This window comes from Motacilla alba, chromosome 4A (assembly GCF_015832195.1).
Source record: "Motacilla alba alba isolate MOTALB_02 chromosome 4A, Motacilla_alba_V1.0_pri, whole genome shotgun sequence".
Lineage (NCBI taxonomy): Eukaryota > Metazoa > Chordata > Aves > Passeriformes > Motacillidae > Motacilla > Motacilla alba.
Window position 1 is genome coordinate 14838261 of NC_052045.1, and position 14193 is coordinate 14852453.

A 14193-nucleotide genomic window follows, 5' to 3' on the forward strand; every position below is an offset into this window, starting at 1 on the left:
TCCCCGCAGCTCCAGCCCCCTCACAAAAGCCAACTCCAGCACCCAAAGCAGTGCAGCTCCCCCAGGACATGCCCAGTGCCCCGGGCAGGGGGAAGGAGCCCTGAGGAACAGCTCCCACATCCCGTGGTCTCCAGGAAGGTAACGGCTCCATGAAAAGCTTTGCTCTTCTGTGCGTTAATCTGCAGACAAAATGATTATTCCTCGTGCCAGGGGGGATTTCTGCAGGGTTTACATCCCCCTCTGGGGAAGGTGTTGAAGGGACCACGGTGCCTGGACAAGGTCCAGGAAGGGGCAGGGAGAGGAGGAGTCCAGCACACCTGGGGTGGGAACTCCTCCTGCTCCCGAAGCAGGCGGGGCTCAGGGCAGGGAGCGGTAGGATGTGCTGCTGTCATCTCTCTCCCTCCTCTCCTCCATCCACAGAGATTGTGGTGCAATATTTATCCACAGGAGAGCTGTGTTTGGTGTCTGGAGAGATGAGTCTGGAGAGGTGGAACTGCTCTGGAAGGTTGGGAGAGGAGGAGGATGGAGGGCAAGGCTGCTGGATGTGAGGGTGGAGGTGCTGGGCTCTCCTGGGCTTCCAGGGAAGAGGGATTCCAATCCCACTCACAGAACCTTTCAGGCAGAATCAGGCTCTGTAGGGCTGAGGTGACAGTTTTCAGTCTGAGTCTCTCCCTGGTTCCCTGAATCCATGTTGGGATTCCAGTGGCTTCAGCTGCCATTTGGGCTCAGCGCAGTTAAAATTCCCACTGGGATGGGTGATGAGTTCTGGATCTGGGGTTTAACCATGCTGGTATTAGTTTCCCATCTGAACAGGCTTCTTGATGCTCCTGTGCCTCAGTTTCCCTCAGCTGAGGAAGGGCTGTGCTTCCAAGCACTCCAGGATGGGAAGAGCAAGGAGTAAATGGAGAGTTGGACAGGAGAGAACAGTTTCTCTTTGCCTAAATTTTGGGTTTAATGACAGATTTGATTCAGTTTGAGGTGAGATGGGGAGGAAGGGTTTTTCGTCTCCTGCGCTTTGCAGCTGCGCCGTGGAAGGGCTGGGCAGGAGCCGTGTCCTGTGATCCTCCCTCACATGAGCTCCTCCACCAAGCCCCAGGGTTTTTATGCTTCTACATTTTTCTTTACCAGAGCTCTGAGGTCAGGCTGGGCTCATGAAACAGCCCAGGGCTGTGGGGGGCTCTGGGCACGATTCCAGGGGTGCTCTGGCATTTTCTGCCAGTGCCACCGCTGTCCCCCAGCCATGAGTGGCCGTGCCATGCAAAGCTGTCCCTGAGAGCTCTCAGGGACCTCGGGCAGGAATTCTGAGCGGGGTCTGCCCTCTCCGGAGAGCTGCAATGCTGTGGGCACGGTGGGGAGGAGAGGTTGGCACACCCCCAGTGGGCACCTGTGCCGAGCGTGGCTGGGGGATTTCAGCGAGGCTGAAATCCCTGGAGCAGGTCAGAGCAAGGATTTGTGCCCAGGTTTGTGATCCTTTGGGGTATTTATCCATCTCTCCTTTCCTTTCTTCACCCTCCCCAGCCCAGCCCAGGCATTTCCACAAAGGCCGAGCCCCTGGGGAGGCACAGCCGTGTCCACAGGAGCTGGGGTCAGTCCTGGGGGCTCCTGGCTGGCCTGGCCACCTCCTCCCAGGGCAGGAGCCGTGCTGGGCCCGGGATTCCCCTTGCCATGGGCAGGGAAGCCCTGCTACAACCTGGGAGTGCCTTGGCTGGCTGCTCCTGGAAGCAGCTCCCGGGTGCAGCAGATTTGGGATCAGATCCCAGCTCTGCTGAAGGAGTCAGAGCAGAGCTTGAGTCCCTGCTCTGATCCCAATCAGGCTGATCCCTGCCTCACTTGTTCCCTGGAGCAGGGAAATCCCAGGGACTCTCACAAAGGCTCCAGTTCCCAGTCCAGACACAGCAATTTCTTCTTCCTTCAGAGCTGGGAAGTTTCACAGTTTGACAAGTGCTCCTTATTCACTCCAGCCAGGAGTCCCCAGATTTATCCCTGTTTGAGGAACAGGCTGGAGTTTGCTCCTTCTCTGGGCTCATTTCTCAGCCTGGATCTCCCAGAACCCCTTCCTCAAAGCCAGCCCCTGGGATGGTGCCACCACCACCCCCAGCTCTCTCCTGTGGTTGTGGTGCAACTCCTGGGCTCTTCCTGCCTGGTCAGAACTGTGCAAAGCCAAACCACTCCGGGGATATTCGCTGGTGCTCCAGCCCTGAAAACCTTTCCCTGTGTCAATAGCCAGGGCTGGAAGGAGCCCAGGGAGATGTACAGCCCTGGGCACGGAGCTGGGCAGGCAGGGGGCTGGGGAGGAAGGGGTTCAGTAATGGGGTGAGGATGGGCAAGGAGGGGCTGTGCTGCTGCACGTGGATCGGGGGGAGAGCTCAGGAGTCAGTGTGGCACTGCTGGAAAAAGCCCTGCAGTGTTTTCCCAGCAGGGCTGTGCTGAGCCCCCCTTTGCAGGGGCAGCCGTGGGACCAGCTGGGCAGGGAGATGTTGGTGAGGCTTCAGTTTCCCCGTGGAATCAGCTGGAAAAGTTCTGCTGGTTCTCTGGAGCCCGAGGTGGGACTGCAGAACTGCCCAGTTGGGCAGGCATTGACAGAGGTGCCCAAAAACTGCAACCTCAACCTCAGGAACTAAATCCCCAAAACAAAACCCTACAGCTCCCTGCCAGGAGGGGACAGCCGGGGGGTCGGGCTCTGCTCCCAGGGAACAGGGACAGGAGGAGAGGGAACGGCCCCAGGCTGGGCCAGGGGAGGCTCAGGGTGGACACCAGGAGGAATTTTCCCATGGAAAGGATTGTTGGGCCTTGGAAGGGGCTGCCCAGGGAGGTTTGGAGTGCCCATCCCTGGGGGTGTCCATGGAACACCTGGACTCAGTGCTCTGGGCTGGTGACGAGGTGGGGATTGGGCACAGCTTTGACTCAATGATCCTGGAGGGCTTTTCCAATGGCAATGATTCTGGGATTCTAAGTGAGGAGTGGGATGGGCACAGAAGGGAATTGGGATGTCCACAGGAGCAGCAATGCAGGCGGGGCAGTCCCTGCTCCCACAGTCACTGAGCACAGGCAGGTGTCCCAGCCACCGCAGGGCCATGTCAGAGGCACAAGGGACGGATTGTTCTCCTTCCAGTTTGTTCTACTGGACTGTTTAAATTTAGCAGCACAAACCCCACCCTCAGGGTCAACAGCTCTGACCTGGTGGGATACAATCTGGCATCGTTTCTGTTTGCTGGGATGATGGAGCTCTCCAGCAACTCATAAATAGAATTGAATCACAAAATAGAATATCCCAGCTTGGAAGGGACCCACAGGGATCATCCAGTCCAGCCCCTGGCCGTGCACAGACCCTCCAACAACCCCACCCTGGGCATCCCTGCAGCGCTGTCCAAACTCTCCTGGAGCTCTGGCAGCCTCGGGACCGTGCCCATTCCCTGGGGAGCCTGGGCAGTGCCAGCACCCTCTGGGGCAGAACCTTTCCTGACCTCCCACCTAACCCTCCCTGGCACAGCTCCAGCCATTCCCCGGGGTCTGTCCCTGCTCACAGTGAGCAGAGATCAGAGTTGCCTCTTGTGAAGAGCTTTCAGACCCCAATGAGGTTGGACATCAGCCTTCTCCTCTCCAGGCTGGACAACTTTCCTTCTCTCCAATATCCCATCTCTCCATCCTCTGCTAAGCAATTTCTCTCCCTGGTCCCTTTCTCCATGGGCAGATCCCAGGAAGACCCCAAGGACATCCCACAAGCACCATGAGCACTCCTGCCCCCAGCTTCGCTGTCCTCTCCTCAGCAGGGCCAATCCCATTCCCCACCGCTCTGGCCATCGTCCTGAGCTGCGTCTTCTCCGGGGCGCACAGCCAGACCCCTCGGGCCCTCCAGGAGAGCACCGTGCCCCTGGAGGTGCTGGGCCAGGAGCAGCCCCGCAGCCTGGTGCAGCCCGGGCTGCTGCGGGGCGTGCCGGCGTCCAACGCGTCGGACAGCGTTCCCGGGAGCCGCCCCTCGGAGCCGCCGCTGCTGCCCGTGTGTGCCCGGCCCGCCGACATCCGCCACGTCTTCAAGTACATCAACACCATCGTGTCCTGCACCATCTTCGTCGTGGGCATCATCGGCAACTCCACGCTGCTGCGCATCATCTACAAGAACAAGTGCATGAGGAACGGCCCCAACGTGCTCATCGCCAGCCTGGCCCTGGGGGACCTGCTCTACATCCTCATCGCGCTGCCCATCAACGTCTACAAGGTCGGCTCCGCAAGCGTGGCATGGCTGGGATGGGGCTGCTCCCGCCGCGGGGGCCTGCCAGGAGCTCCTGCACGGGCTGTGGCTGCCCCTGGATCCTGGAAGCGTCCAAGGCCAGCCTGAATGGGGCTTGGAGCAGCCTGGGGTGGTGGAGGGTGTCCCTGCCCCTGGCAAGGGGTGGGATGCGATGGGCTTTGAGGCGCCTCAGAAGCCCTTCTGGGGTTCCATGGTTTGTGTTGATGCTGAGGCCGAAGGAAAGAGCTGGAATGGGTGGCTGGTTCTGGGGTGACCTCAGGAAGGGCTCCAGGGGTCAGGGGGACAGAAGGGTTGTGAACTCAGCCTCAGTCTCCTCTGGAATGGCTGGCCTGGATTTCTCCAGCTGTCAGGACACATTGTCCCCACCTCTGCTTGTCCTGGCTGAGCATGGGGCCACAGAACCTGTGCTCTGTCAGGAAGTGAGTGTGCTCTGGGGTCAGAGTCTGCAAAAGGCTTATTACACACGGCTTTGGAGCTGGCCAGGCTGGATTTTGGCTGTGTCAGAGCATGACTTTCATTCTCACTTTGAAAACAATCCAAAGCAGCCTAGTGTGGAGTTTAGGACTCAGATCAATTCAAATCCCCCCAGGGTCTGGAGTCAGGAACTGGTGTCTGGACCATCCTTCATGTCTGTGTCCAGTCAGGGAAATGAAAGTTTCCCAGTGCCAGCAAACCATGGGAAAGTGCCCACATTCCCAGTGGTGGGAAGCTCAGGGAGCTCTCCCTGCTCCCTGTGGGCTCCCCACACCTCGTGGGTACACCCACAGAGAGGAAGCTGGAAGCACATTCCCAAAGCAGCCTGGTAACCTGTGCATCCTCCTCAGCTCCTGGCCAAGGACTGGCCCTTCGGGGTGCAGGTCTGCAAGCTGGTGCCCTTCATCCAGAAAGCCTCCGTGGGCATCACAGTGCTCAGCCTCTGCGCCCTCAGCATCGACAGGTGAGACACAGCAGCCACCCCTGCCCTGCCCAGCCTGCCCTGTCCCTTGCTGGGAACCAGAGGCAAAACCAGGAGCTCGTTCCCGGCCAGTGCCAAGACAGGGACAGACTGCTCTCATGTGGAGCTGCAATCCAGCGGGACCTCTCTGGTGACAGAGCTGAAATCCTGCTGGGAAAGGCTGAGGGGAGGATCATGGTGTGGGTGGGGTGGTGAGGAAGGGTGGCCAAGGACAGCACCCATCCCATCCATCCACTGAGCCCCTGCTTCCCATTCCCACACCTGGGAAGGTTCAGAAGTGGAAGAGGAAGGTGTGAGGGAAAGGACCTTTGGGGATAATTCTAACCTGCACCTTCTGCTCCCCTCCCTGGCTGCTTTTCTCACTCCCATCTGCTCCTGTCACGTTCCCACACCCGGGCAGGTACCGAGCAGTGGCGTCCTGGAGCCGGATCCAGGGCATTGGGATTCCCATGTGGAAGGCCGTGGAGGTGCTGCTGATCTGGGCAGTGGCCATCGTGCTGGCAGTGCCCGAGGCCATCGCCTTCGACATGGTGGAGCTGAGCTACTGGGAGCAGCACCTGTGGGTGTGCATGCTGGCCTCGGAGCAGAAATCCCGCTTCATGAGGGTACCCGTGAATCCCAATCCCAACCCCAATCCCAATCCCAACCCCAATCCCAGTCCCATTCCCAACCTCAATCCCAATCCCAATCCCAATCCCAATCTCAATCCCGCTCCAGGAGGCTACGTGCACCTCCCAGGTTACCCCTGCTGCCCTTGCCCCATTTCCAGCTGCCCTCTCTCCCTTTCCCCCGCAGTTCTACCGGGATGTGAAGGACTGGTGGCTTTTTGGCTTCTATTTCTGCCTGCCCTTGGTGTGCACAGGCATCTTCTACACCCTCATGTCCTGTGAGATGCTGAGCAAGAGGAACGGGATGAGGATCGCTCTGAATGACCACATGAAACGGGTGAGAGAACCAGGGAGGAATGCTGGCATTCCCGAAGAGGAGGGAGTGCTCTTGGATGGGGGACACTTCCCATCCCTGTGAAGGACAGGATGAGCTGACAAAGATCCTCAAGTGGATCCAAGATCCTCACACTGGATCTTGGCACATTGGTGCAGGGATTACACCAGGGAAAAGGGCCTTCAGCTCCACAGTCTCCAGACTCAAGGATGACCCGAGGTCATCAGCCCAGCTTCGTTAAAGCTCTCCTGATCATTTATCCCAGCCTACGCCACACTGGACCAAAGGCTGGATGTTCCAAATCCCAGGCAAAGGGTGCAGGGAAGAGTTCGCTGTCCCCTCTCACGCTTTGGGAATGATTCCGAGAAGCTCCAGCTGGTTGTAACCTTAACAGTGTGCTGGGTGGATGGAGGAGGCCCCATGTCCTAGGGAACACCATCCCAGCAGAGCCACCAGGAGCAGTGGTGGGGAGGGGACTGGCCCACATGGAGCTGCTGCTGCCCTGCCCCTTTCTGCAGCCTGGACCTGGTGCAGGGTTCCAGGAGCAACCTGGGCTAGCGGGAAATGTCCCTGCCCATGGCAGGATGAGACGAGCTTTAAGGTTCCTTCCAATCCAAACCATTCCACGATTTGGGACCCGCTCTCCAGTGCTCATCCTCCCCTCTGCCCCTGTCTGGCAGCGCCGGGAGGTGGCCAAGACCGTGTTCTGCCTGGTGGTGATCTTCGCGCTCTGCTGGCTGCCCCTGCACCTCAGCCGCATCCTCAAGAAGACCATCTACGACCAGACGGACCCCAACCGCTGTGAGCTGCTCAGGTAGGGCCCCAGCGGGTGACACCGGCCTGGGAGCCCCACTGGGACCAGCACAGGCCCTGTCGGCTTGGAGCAGGCTGGGCGAGTTGCCTTCCACCTCCTGCTTTCAGTAATTCCTTGCCCAGACTGCACCGCCCTCCTCATGGGCGCGGAGAGGGCGGGGGGACATGAGAAGGGTTAAATTAAATTTTGGAATGTCTCTGTGGGGCTGAGGTCTCCTGGGCACAGGAACATTCCCAGCAGGGCTGAGGCTTCCTCACTTTTTCCCTGGTGGGTGGTGCCCATCTCCCTCCCCTTCCACCCATCAGCCAAAATCCAGCCCAGGCTAGGAGCTGCTGCTGTGCTGGGGTTTGGGAACACCAGGAGCACCAGGAGAAACCACAGCTCATGTTCTTGGATTCCTCAGGGAATGCTCTGCACAAGGAAAAGTGGTTTTTCTCAGGGAAGGATGGATTTGTGCTCATCTTTGTTATCAGTCACTGCTCTTCCACAGAAGCAGGATCCCAGGCCAGGCGGTTTGGAAATTCCCTCTGTTCTCCATGAGCTTCTGACACATCTGTTCTCTCCCTTCCCATCTCAGCTTCCTCCTGGTGATGGATTATTTTGGGATCAACATGGCCTCTCTCAACTCCTGCATCAACCCCGTGGCTCTGTACTTTGTCAGCCGGAAATTCAAGAACTGCTTCCAGGTAGGAACGACCCCCCAGGCCCAGGGGCACAAGCTGATCTTATTCCTCATCCCAAATTTTCCCTGTTAGATATCTCCCAGTACTTCTCCAAGTACACCAGAGCTCAGTGCCCTGCTGGGGGGGAGGCTTTTGCCAGAGCAGGATTTAGGACAAGCCCAAAAACTCCCTGTCACGCTGGGACAGGAATATCCCCACAAACCATCAGACCAGGGGCTGGAGCTGCTGCAGACTTGGAACCCAACGTTTTGGGAGATAATTTTCAGGAGTAGTGAAGCCCTGAGAAAGAAAGGGAAGGAGATTGGGATGGGATGGGATGGGATGGCATGGGATGGGATGGCATGGCATGGCATGGCATGGCATGGCATGGCATGGCATGGCATGGCATGGGATTGAGCCCACCTGTTGGGATGGAAGCTAAGCATCACCTGTATTTTCTCTCCCCTAATGATGAGAACACACAATTACAAAAAACACCCCAAATTTCAGTATCCTCATTTCCCACCCTCACCAGCTGTATCCTGGCAAACCTGCTTCCCAGCAGAGCTGCAGGACAGCAAGGCTCAGCAATTCCCAGCCTGGCACTGTGCAGGGACACCTGCTGGCACAATCTGGGAATATTTCCACCCCTTTTCCCATATCCCACACGTGTGACCTCTCCCCCTTGTGTCTCCCCAGTCCTGCCTGTGCTGCTGGTGCCAGAGGCCGGCCCTGAGCATCACTCCTACGGATGAGAAGGGATCTGTTGGGAAGTGGAAAGCCACGGGGCAGGAGCTGGGGCTGGACCGGAGCAGCTCCCGCCTGAGCAACAAGTACAGCTCTTCCTAAATCCGTGTCACTGTCCAGGACAAGGCACAGGGACAGCAGGACCCCTCCGATCCTCTCCCAGGCTCTTCCTGGCTGGGCCTGAATCAGCTTTGCCGTCGTGTCCTAACCCAGCTGGAAGGAGCTGGAGCATTCCCCAGGAGCTGCTCCAAGCCCAGCCCCTGACCCCAGCGGTCACCTCTGCAGGAGAGGGAAGGGCATTCACATCCTCACAGGATTTCTCATTTCCTCGCAGGAAAACCAAGGGACTCCTGGCCTTTGCCTCGGGGTGGAACGTGGGGCGGGGGGATGCGTGTGGGAAGGGATGTTGGGGTGGTCACTCTATGGGGTCAGGAGGAGAGGGAGAGTGACAATTTCCAGCTGTAAAAGCCAAGCAAAGCCTGGATAAATCCCTGTGAGGGACAGAGATGTCCTTGTGGTCATGTGGAGGTGGGAAAGGCAGTGGAGAAGGTCCAATCTCAGCTGGAAGAGCCACTAGAACCAAGTAAAATACAGGAAAGGGCTCTCTTGAATTTATTATTGGCAATAATTCATCCCCCAGGTGATTTGGCAGTGGTTTTCAAGGCCGGGTTGGACAGGGCTTGGAGCACCCTGGGATAGGGGAAGGAGTCCCTGCCCATGGCAGGGGTGGGAGGACAGGGAGTGGGGGTCCCTCCCAACCCAAACCAGTCTGTGACTGCAAACCATGTGATTCCATGTGACTGAGAATCCATGTGACTCCATTCTAACGTTCTTGCCAAAACTTTCAGAAAAACTACATGAAAAAGTGGTATTTATCAGGTTTTTGATGATTCTTTGTTGGTTTTCCCACATCTCTCTTTTCCCTCTCTCTCTTTTCCTTCTTTCCCCCTTCTACCATGTCATAGAAAAAAATGGAGAGAGGAAAAGGGGAGAAGAGACGAGACCTGCAATTAAAACATTCTCCAGGTGTTGGGGTGGGCTTTTAGCTTAACTTTCACTGAAATGTAAATGTTTTACAAATAAATCATAAAAGACAAATGGGTTTCAAGGAAAACGGAGACTGAGGAATATCAAGACCAGCCCATTTTCCCAATCTGTGGAGCAGAAATTTACCCAAATTTGGAAAATTTTCCCAGTCTGTAGAGCAATCTATCTCCACGTTCCATGACTTTCCATCTCTATGCTGAGCAGAACACATAATGAGATCTGCAGCATCTAAATGAATAAACTTTATTATTAAAGAAAATACATTTTGCAGAAAAGTAATAAAAAACCAACAAAAAAACAACAAAAAAACAACAAAAAAACCCCCTCGTTTGGATACAGGGAATTCAACACACAGAGGTTACATCCATGCCATTCCCAAAGGCTACTGCATCTCCTCCTCCTTCTGTGCCCTGAACTCCTTCATGCTCCTCTGAAACAAAAGCAAAGCACACATGTCACCAACTGTCCCTGGGGTGGCACAGAGCCACCACCTGCTGGGACTGCTCTGGCCAGAGCCTGGAAAGGCTGGGAAGCTCTGACAGAGCTCCAGGTGCTTTTGGAAATGACTGAGCTTTACAGTCACTCCAAGGGAAAGGGAGCCAGGCCATGCCATGGATCAGGCAGAGCCTGGCCAAAAAAACGCCCAGGTTCTCCTGCCAAAGGTGTCTCCAACACAGGCCTCAGCCTCCCACTCTGGGATCAAGGGACAGAACAGACCTGGAGTTCCCCAGGAATGGCCCAAGGGACAGAAATGACCCTGAGCCCTCCAGGAATGGCCCAAAGGACAGAACAGACCTGGAGCCCTCCAGGAATGGCCCAAGGGACAGAACTAACCCTGAGCCCTCCAAGAGTGACCCAAGGGACTGAATAGACCTGGAGTTCCCCAGGAATGGCCCAAAGGACAGAACTGACCCTGAGCCCACCAGGAATGACCCAAGGGACAGAACAGACCCTGAGCCCTCCAGGAATGGCCCAAGGGACAGAACAGACCCTGAGCCCTCCAGGAATGACCCAAGGGACAGAACAGACCTGAGCCCTCCAGGAATGACCCAAGGGACAGAACAGACCTGGAGCCCTCCAGGAATGACCCAAGGGACAGAACAGACCTGGAGCCCTCCAGGAATGGCCCAAGGGACAGAACTGACCCTGAGCCCTCCAGGAATGGCCCAAGGGACAGAACAGACCTGGAGCCCTCCAGGAATGGCCCAAGGGACAGAAATGACCTGGAGCCCTCCAGGAATGGCCCAAGGGACAGAACAGACCCTGAGCCCTCCAGGAATGACCCAAGGGACAGAACAGACCTGGAGCCCTCCAGGAATGACCCAAGGGACAGAACAGACCTGGAGCCCTCCAGGAATGGCCCAAGGGACAGAACTGACCCTGAGCCCTCCAGGAATGGCCCAAGGGACAGAACAGACCCTGAGCCCTCCAGGAATGACCCAAGGGACAGAACAGACCTGGAGCCCTCCAGGAATGGCCCAAGGGACAGAACTGACCTGGAGCCCTCCAGGAATGGCCCAAGGGACAGAACAGACCTGGAGCCCTCCAGGAATGGCCCAAGGGACAGAACAGACCTGGAGCCCTCCAGGAATGGCCCAAGGGACAGCACAGACCTAGAGCCCTCCAGGAATGTCTCACCTCAAAGGTGTTGAGCACGTGTTGGCAAACACCCATCAGGTCATTCAGCCCTTTCCGGAATGGCTCCACAGCAGGAAGGGCCCCTTTGGGAAAAGATGGGTTAGGGACACGGGAGGCGGCTTCCCAAGGGCAGCCCTTACCTCCCATGGGTGTGCCCCCTCCTCAGCCCCACAGCTTGGGGTGCCAGGAGGCTGCTCCCAGCCAGCCCAGGTGCCTGGGGCCAGGGATGCTGCTTCCCACTGCAGCTGGAGCAGAATTCTGGGAGCAGCCTCTGAGGCTCAGCAAAGGGGCTCAGCACTGCTGTGCCTGGCAGAGGGCAGGGAGAAAGGGCTTTTCTTTATTTAACAGACTCATGAGAACCTGGCATGAGCAGGGGGAATTCCATGAGAACAGGGCCCCAGCCATGGAGGGACAGCCCCAGGCTCACCTCTGGTCTGGATCCTGAAGTTGATCTTGCTTTCTGAGGGGTGTGTGATGCAGTAGCCACAGAACTCCACGTCAGGGCTGCAGAAGGGCAGAGAGGAGAGGGAGCAGTGAGACCCAGGCCAATCCATAGCAAATCCCAGGGAAGCCAGAGGCTCAGGGCATGCCAGGCCTGCTGGGGCTCTGGATGTTTCCAGAATGACTTAGGGGAGGGATGTGCTGAGGGGAAACTCCCTGTGCGTCCTTGTTCCCTCACACCCATCTCTCTCTGAGCTGAGCTGGAGCTCTGCAGGGCAAAGACACGGCTGGCATCGTGCTGGCACCACAGCCAGAGCAGTGCCAGTTCTGCAGATCCAAACACAGGATCCCGGACGCTTGCAATTCTCTCTGTAACCAAACCTGCTGCTGCTCTGCTGCTGGAAGAGGCTGAGTGGTCCAGGGCACTGGAGGAGCTCCCAAAATGTTGCAGGGCCTCTCCCTCCAGCTGAGCTGAGTGCTGGAGCTTTGTCCCCAGCTTTGGCCAGCAGCTTCTTCTGTGTTGTCACAGTGATTTATCAGAGGGACCTTAAAGGCCACCCAGTCCCACCCCCTGCCATGGGCAGGACACCTTCCACTGCCCCAGGGTGCTCCAAGCCCCATCCAGCCTGGCCTGGGACAGTTCCAGGGATGGGAAATCCACAGCCTCTCTGGGCAGCAAACGGAGTCCAGGAGCCAGTTACTCCTCCAGCTGCTCAGGAGGGACCAAAAGCCCTGTGCTAAGCTTGTGTTCCTGAGCAGGGGAGGGTGTGGGTGGAGGCTCAAGAGAGGCTGGTCAGGCCCTTTAAGGGCCGTTGGTGCTCTTGGAGTCCTGACACAGCACTAGGAAAAGGAGGAGCAGCAGGTGGGAGCAGGGCTCCATGTCTGACAGAAAGGTTGGAAGGATTTGCACAGAGGGGATTTGGGATCGTTTGCCTCATCCCAGTGACAGCTGAGGTGTGGATCTGGAAGGAGAAGGCCAGAGCAGGGCATGGAGGTCCCTCAGAGGCCCCACTCACTTCTTCATGACCATGTAGCGCAGGGAGTTGCCCAGGGTGTGATCCTCGTCGTGCAGCACGAACGTGACGCAGTTCCCGTCCGTCCCATCCGCCTGGATCTGTCACCAGTGGGAGAGGAGAGAAGCTGTGGCCTCCCTGAGGTCAGGGACACCTGAAGGGTGAAGATCAGCTCCCGTGCTCAGCTTCCCAGAGTAGCTGGGAGGGCTGCTGATCTCACTGGGCCACCTCTGGTGCTGCTGTGGGACCAAAACACCTTCAGAGAGGAGAGAAAGCTCCAAAATTCCACCTAGCTATAAACCAGGTTAGTCCTGACCTCCACCTGCTGCTGTTCACCACAGGATGACAGGGTGTCCCTTGGAGCCACCCTGACATGATTAGTCCCGATGTTGATGCCACCCCACCAGACGAGAGGGAATGACAGGCTTGGGAACGACAGAACCATGGAAGCACAGAACCGCTGGGGTTGGAAAAGCCCTGCAGGAGCACCAAGTCCAACCATTCCCCAGCACTGCCAAGGCCACACTGACCCCCGTCCCCAGGCGCCACATCCACACGGCTTTGCAATCCCTCCAGGGACGGGCACTGCACCACTGCCCTGGGCAGCTGTGCCGGGGCCGGACAGCGCCGTCCATGAAGCATTTCCCCTAATATCCAACCTGACCCTCCCCTGGCACAACGGGAGGCTGCTGTTCCGCTGCTGCCCCCCGCTCCACCTCACGAAAGGGAGCGAGCGGGGCCCCCCGACCCCGACCCCGATCCCACCCCCCGGTTCCCGGTGTCCCCTCACGGTTTCCAGCGCGGGCGCGCCGCCGCTGCCGGCCATGGCGGCTCCGGGCCGCAGCTCCCGGCGGCCCCGCGGCCGGAAACGCGTCGGGGCCGAGCCGGGCCGGGCGGGGCCGAGCGGGGCCGGCGGGGCCCGGGAGCGCCGGTGAGCGCGGGGGGCCGGGGCGGCCCGGAGCCCCGGCAGGGCAGGGCCGGGCAGGGGGGTTTGTGTGCGGGGGTTCCGGCCGGGCACAGCCCCAGCCCCAGCCCCAGCCCCAGCCCTGCGGGCGGCAGGCGCTGCCGGCGGGAGGAGGCCGCGCTCGGCACCGGGAGCGGGGCACGGGCACGGCGGGCACAGCGGGTGACCGGCGACTGCCGGGGTGTTATGGGCGCGTCACGGGAGAGCTGCGAGCCTGGGGCTGGCGTGCTCTTGGTGCGGTACTGGGCTGTTACTGATATGGTACTGGGATGTTGTTAGTGTGGTACTGGCCTGTTACCGGCGTGTTATTGCCGTGTTACTGGGGTGTTATTAGTGCACTGCTGGCCTGTCACCGGGGCTGTCACTGGGGTGTTACTGGGATGTTATATCACTGCATTACTGGGGTGTTGCTGCCGTGTTACTGGCCTGTTACCAGTATGTTGTTGGGATGTTATTAGTGTGTGACTGGGCTGTTATTGGGGTATTGTTAGTGTGTGACTGGCCTGTTATTGGGGTATTGTTAGTGTGTGACTGGGCTGTTATTGGGGTATTGTTGGTGTGTTACTGGGCTGTTATTGGGGTATTGTTGGTGTGTGACTGGGCTGTTATTGGGGTATTGTTGGTGTGTGACTGGGCTGCTATTGGGGTATTGTTGGTGTGTGACTGGGCTGCTATTGGGGTATTGTTAGTGTGTGACTGGGCTGCTACTGGGGTATTGTTA

At 58.1% G+C, this 14193-nt stretch overlaps 3 protein-coding genes across 4 annotated transcripts in view; 2 read left to right on the forward strand and 1 right to left on the reverse strand.

The window, feature by feature from the left end:
* Positions 1-9675, forward strand: LOC119694958 (endothelin receptor type B-like). The gene is made up of 8 exons (XM_038122660.1): positions 1-138; positions 3692-4216; positions 5074-5186; positions 5605-5809; positions 6000-6149; positions 6827-6960; positions 7538-7646; positions 8322-9675. Exons 2-8 carry the CDS (start codon positions 3728-3730, stop codon positions 8469-8471), a joined length of 1350 nt encoding a protein of 449 aa, XP_037978588.1. The 5' UTR covers positions 1-138; positions 3692-3727; the 3' UTR covers positions 8472-9675.
* LOC119694961 (DNA-directed RNA polymerases I and III subunit RPAC2-like) lies at positions 9646-13384 on the reverse strand. Its single transcript, XM_038122663.1, has 5 exons — positions 13299-13384; positions 12512-12609; positions 11482-11558; positions 11055-11137; positions 9646-9846 (listed from the first exon to the last, which is right to left on the reverse strand). Exons 1-5 carry the CDS (start codon positions 13332-13334, stop codon positions 9799-9801), a joined length of 342 nt encoding a protein of 113 aa, XP_037978591.1. The 5' UTR covers positions 13335-13384; the 3' UTR covers positions 9646-9798.
* The window catches only part of VAMP7 (vesicle associated membrane protein 7), a 14853-nt gene continuing 14043 nt past the window's right edge, over positions 13384-14193 (forward strand). Inside the window, exon 1 of one of the 2 annotated variants that reach the window (XM_038122661.1) lies at positions 13384-13439. The gene's annotated coding sequence lies outside the window, so the exon portion shown is untranslated. Of the gene's footprint in view, positions 13440-13502; positions 13707-14193 lie in introns of those variants that run through there. The other variant, XM_038122662.1, reaches the window with a different exon arrangement.